Here is a 5,504-nt window from a genome sequence, read left to right as displayed (position 1 = left end):
ATATTCTCTCTATTTCACCACAATACCAATTATTACATGTTACAATAATTATCAGATTTTGAGTTTGTCTCTCACAGAGTTAGCAGAAAAAATACTTAAGAACGTGTGTAATGCTTAGCAACTAGCACACACATGTTGAAATAATTAACTAGATATATCCAGCAAGATTTATTTTTGAAAGCATTCAGTACATAAAAGTATCATTTATGGGAACAGATATTTCAAGTCAAAATGGGTTTTACTATTCTGAATAAAGCAGCTTACCACTGCCTTCTTCAATGAATGAAAAGATCTTTTCAGGAACAACAGAGAGAAGTGATCAGGAAGACTCAGTAAACCTAATATGATAAAAATCATTGAGGGGAGAAATGGCATAGCTATGAACTAATGAACTGAAAATTGTGTTCAATTTCCTCATTCATGTTTCAACAACATATTACATCCTAATTTTGTCTTTGATTTCAAAATGGCAAAACCTTTGAAGCATATCCTTGAGAGCTGCTTTCACCTGCTGGTTCCTTAGAGTGTAAATGAAGGGGTTTAGTAATGGAGCAACAGAGGTATTGAGCACAGCTACACCTTTAGTTAAAGTCACCCTTTCCTTTGCTGAAGGTTTCACGTACATAAAGATGCAACTCCCATAAGTAATAGAGATGACCACCATGTGTGAGGAACAGGTGGAGAAGGCCTTTGTTCGTTGTTGAACAGAAGGGAATTTTAGAATGGTTTTGATGATGTATATGTAGGAAAGGACCACTAACAACAAAGTGATAACAAGTGTCACCACAGCTAAGACAAAGGCCATCAATTCTATAACCTGTGTATCTGTGCAAGAGATCTGCAGTATAGGAGAAGAGTCACAGAGGAAGTGATCAATAGTTTTAGAATCACAGAAATCGAGCTTGAGTCCCAAGACCAAAGGGGGAAATATGATTAGGAATCCAGTTACCCAAGAGCTGACCACAAGCTGAGAGCACACTTTGCTGTTCATGATGGTGGAGTAATGCAGTGGTTTGCAGATGGCAGCATAGCGGTCATAGGACATGGCAGCCAGAAGGTAAAATTCTGTACCTCCTAATAAAAGAAAAAAGAATAACTGAGTGGCACAACCATTGTAGGAGATTGTTTTGTCTCCAGTCAAAATGCTTATTAAGTATCGTGGAATGCAGACACTTGTGAATGAAATCTCTAAGAAGGAGAAATTTCGGAGGAAGAAATACATTGGAGTCTTGAGATGGGGATCCAGTATGGTGAGGAGGATGATAATTAAGTTCCCTGTCAGGCTCAAGATGTAGTTGAACAACAGAAACAGGAAAATCACAATTTGCAACACAGGGTCATCTGTCAGTCCAAGCAAAATGAACTCTATTTCCGTTGACTGGTTCATTTCTTTTTTTTTTCCTATCAAAGCTAGAGAAAACAAAAATTAAAGCATATCTCAGAAAGCAGCTTTCTTTATTTTCAGCTATAAAATGTTTCACATTCAGAAACTTATCAATGTGCAAATATTTTCACAAATCTATTTTGAGTTTATACAAATGAACATGTCCTTTGTTGTCAGCCATCTTATAAAAATGCTGCATATTTCTTCCTTGGCAAGATTTCTTACTATAAAGGGCCTATTGTCATTCAAAATTTAGCTGCATAATTTAGTATTGATCTATAGCCCATCTTTCAAAGACTTTGCCCTAGAAGACTATGTAAGTAGTTCATATTTTCTATTTACAGAATTCAGTAAGTATTTCAAGTAATTTTATTCCATTTATTCCTCACTGAGCTCCATTTTATATATCCTTTCTTACATTTTTTTATTTTTTAAAATTCCATCTACTTGCCTATTCACATATTTTACCAGTGACCTTTACATTCAACACTTAGAAAATTTCTTTTGAATCATCAACAACGACTCAAATCTGGATGGCTTGGGGAAAAAAACAAACAGAAAAACTGAAATTGGTCATCCTATGTTATGATCCATCTTTACTTTATTCAATTTACAATAGTTTCATATTACCTTCTTTATGGTTGTGCAGATTACATTAAAAAATGACATCTTTTCATCTGAGTATAAAATGATTTTAAGCACAGTTCTTGTCACTGACTGGTGTTATAACAATATTCCATAGTTGCTAATTGTAATTTGTTTTTTATTAACTATATTCTCTGTAGTAGAGCAAGACTCTTTGTCTTAGCTAAATTTTCAAAATTGCCAGATGATATTCTTTAAGGGTTTCCATTTTTCTCATGTTTTAAAATATAAGCTATAACAAAAAAAATAAAACACCAGGTAAGTATTTTTTTCTTATTAACTAAGTTATTCAAACATATTCCCTGCTTTTCCTGATTACTTGAAATTCTTTTACTCACACGTATTCTTTTTAAAGCTACTAAATCCTTAGAATATTTGTGTTAAACACCTGAATACTTCCACCGAATTTAATCTGCCTATTGTTCATAAATAATGATTGTCCTTGCAGTCCAACATATTTTTATTTCATTGTTCCTTAAGTTTTTCCATTAATCACTTTCCTCTCATTAAAATATAAATACACATTTTTATTCACTGTCTGTAGAATATTATGATGTGGTAAACTAAATTTACTATTAAAGACATTATTTTATTTCATCATCATTATCTTCTGAGTTTTGTTAATCACACCAATTGTCCTTAACCTTGAACTGGTGTAAATATTTTTTTAATTTTCCAAAAATGTGAAAAATACCTTCTACCTAATTTTTGCTTTGTGATTTATCTAATGCAGTTATGTTCATAGAATGATAAAGAAAATTAATTACTGATTTTACATGTGAAATGTATGTTAATATATTTATGTATGTTCCTAACAACATTATGTAGGAGTTTTAATTCTCCATCAAAAGGAATAGATCCATAAGACAATTTAAAGACAAATTTAGCTTTCTTGTAGTTCCAAATTATTTCTCTAATGTCTGATTCAAAAAAGGGCATGTTAAACTTAAAACTTGACTTACCTTACACAGGGCATATTGAGATTTCTTGTTTTGTTATGGTATATAGTACAATATATGAACTAAATAAATTAAAAGTGATGATAATCATTTCAGGATTTTATTCAATTATTAAAAGAATTTTTACAAAACCAATGTCTTCAAAAAAGTATTCAAATAAAAGGTAGAATATATTTTATTCATTTTTCAAAATATGCCCTATTTTTCACTGAAGTTCACACTCACAATACATATCAGTATTCAAATACTAAAGAGCACTGATGTATCTACATCATCCCCTCCAGTTTGGTTTAATGGCCACTAAATTTTAAGTTTCCTTAATCTTTAACTGGAAGTGTTACATCACAGATGATTAAAAAACTAGGAAGAAATTCCCAGCTTAAGTAGAGAAATTTAACATATCCCATGATTCTAACTAAATTTTATCTTTTGGCTCAATAAAGACACAAGGGAACATATTGAAGTCAGAAAACAAGGATAGGTAAAATATCCCCCTAGAGACCAGTGTTCAAAAAGTACTATTTATGTACCAATAAAAAAAATTCTACTCAGCTTTTTTCACTTTTTAATCTGAGAAATATGAAATGAAAACATAAATTATTTCATAGACTAAAGACAATATAGGAAACCTCCTGGTCTATTTTGTGGTGTCTCTAATAAGAAGCTTTCTTTTGCTATTAATAAATAAAATAATAATAATAATAGGCCTATAGTGGATTTGGGGGGATTTTTTTTTGTCTTTTAATTTATTTTGGTGACATTGGCTAATAGGGCCCTATAGGTTTCAAGAGTACATTTTATGATAAATTACCTGTCTGTTACATTCTGTGCCCACCACCCAAAGTCACATCACCTTCATCACCACATACCATCACCCTTTTGAATGTGTATACCCAGATGCCAGAGCACCATTTGTTGATGAACAGATGTTTGTAATTTGATGAAGTCCAGTTTGTCAATTATGTGCTTTGGGGGTTGTGCTTCTGACCATGTTCACAACAAAGAGTCTTCTCTCCAATTTCTGCAACCACATGCCAGTTATGGCCCCAGCGTGTCTCAGACCCATGGGCCCCAAATACACCCACCATCACCCTCCTTCCTTCTTCCCCCTGGAAAGTTACCCTCAGCCTCCATGTCCCAGGCCACCCTATAGTGGATTTTAATGTTGCAAATAAATTCAATTTTAAAATAAGTGTTTTAACTCTATATTACTAAAATATGTTTGAGGAATTTTTTAACTTTAAGAGAGTGGAGGGTTTTGTTTTGTTTTGTTTTGTTTTGTTTTGTTTTGTTTGAAATATGTGGGAGGGAAAAACCTATGGTGGCACATAACATGAAGACTTATTAAAGAGAATTCAAATATCTAAACATTTGAAGATTCTGTTCCAAGTAAGTAAAATGGATTGGTTACATATAGCTGTAAATTATTACGAAATAAAGTCCTGGATAATTTTGTCATAATATAAAAAATCAACAAAAAGAAGTAAAAGTATTTTTCCAACACCATTTATCAAATAAACTATCTCTAGGCTATTGTATGTGCATGCCTCCTCTGTCAAATATTAATTGACTAAAAAGGCATGGATTTATTTCTGGGCTCTCTATTCCATTGATATATGTATCTGTTTTATGCCATTATGATGCTGTTTTGATTACTATGACCTCATAGTATAGTTTGATATTAGATAGCATTATTCCTCCAAATTTGTTCTCTCTCAAGATCACTATTGCTATTTGGAGCCTTTTGTGGTTCTATATACATTTTTGAAATATTTGCTCTAATTCCGTGAACTACATGATTAGTATCTTGATAGAAATTCCAATGAAGCTATAGATTGCTTTGGGTAATATAGACATTTTAATGATGATAATTCTTCCTATCTGTGAACATGGTATATGCTTCCACTTATTTGTATCTTCTTGAATGTCTTTCTTCAGTGTCTCATAATTTTCCAAGTACAGGTCTTTTACATTCTGGTTAAATTTACTCCACAGTGTTTTTTGTTTGTTGTTCAATTACAGTTGTCCCACATTTTCTCTGTAGCTCTCCCCTGCCCAACCCACAACCCCCTTCACTCCCACAATCAATCTGCACTCTCTTCTCCATGTCCTGGGTCTTTATACATGTTCCTTGACTTCCCTCTCCCCTTCTTTTCCCAATAATCTCACTACGCCTCCCCTCTGGTCACTGTCAGTTTACTCTTTATTTCCATGTCTCTGGTTATATTTTGCTTACTTGTTTGTTTTCTTCATTAGATTCCACTTATAGGTGAGATTGTATGATATATATCTTTCACTGCCTGGCTTACTTCACTTAGTATAATGCTCTCTAGTTCCATCATGCTGTCATGAAGGGTAAGAGCTCCTTCTTTCTTTCTGCTGTGTAATATTCCATTGTGTAAATATACCACAGTTTTTTGACCCACTCATCTACTGATGGACGCTTAGGATGCTTCCAGCACTTGGCTATTATAAAATGTGTTGCTATGAACATTGGGATGCATAGGTTCTTTGGT

At 33.0% G+C, this 5,504-nt stretch overlaps 1 protein-coding gene across 1 annotated transcript; it reads right to left on the bottom strand.

Annotated features, from left to right (window-relative positions):
* Nucleotides 1–418: 418 nt before the first annotated feature.
* On the bottom strand, nt 419–1,404 carry LOC114512997 (olfactory receptor 6C6-like). The gene has a single exon (XM_028532105.2). It carries the CDS (start codon nt 1,385–1,387, stop codon nt 437–439), a length of 951 nt encoding a protein of 316 aa, XP_028387906.2. The 5' UTR covers nt 1,388–1,404; the 3' UTR covers nt 419–436.
* Nucleotides 1,405–5,504: the final 4,100 nt, after the last annotated feature.

This window comes from Phyllostomus discolor, chromosome 2, assembly GCF_004126475.2.
Source record: "Phyllostomus discolor isolate MPI-MPIP mPhyDis1 chromosome 2, mPhyDis1.pri.v3, whole genome shotgun sequence".
Taxonomy (NCBI): domain Eukaryota; kingdom Metazoa; phylum Chordata; class Mammalia; order Chiroptera; family Phyllostomidae; genus Phyllostomus; species Phyllostomus discolor.
The sequence above is the reverse complement of the archived record's forward strand: the minus strand, read 5'-3'. Positions and strand labels throughout refer to the sequence as shown.

What these genes read in the sequence shown, in the direction of transcription:
- LOC114512997 (XM_028532105.2), bottom strand. Translation starts at nt 1,387, where the DNA reads ATGAACCAGTCAACGGAAATAGAGTTCATTTTGCTTGGACTGACAGAT.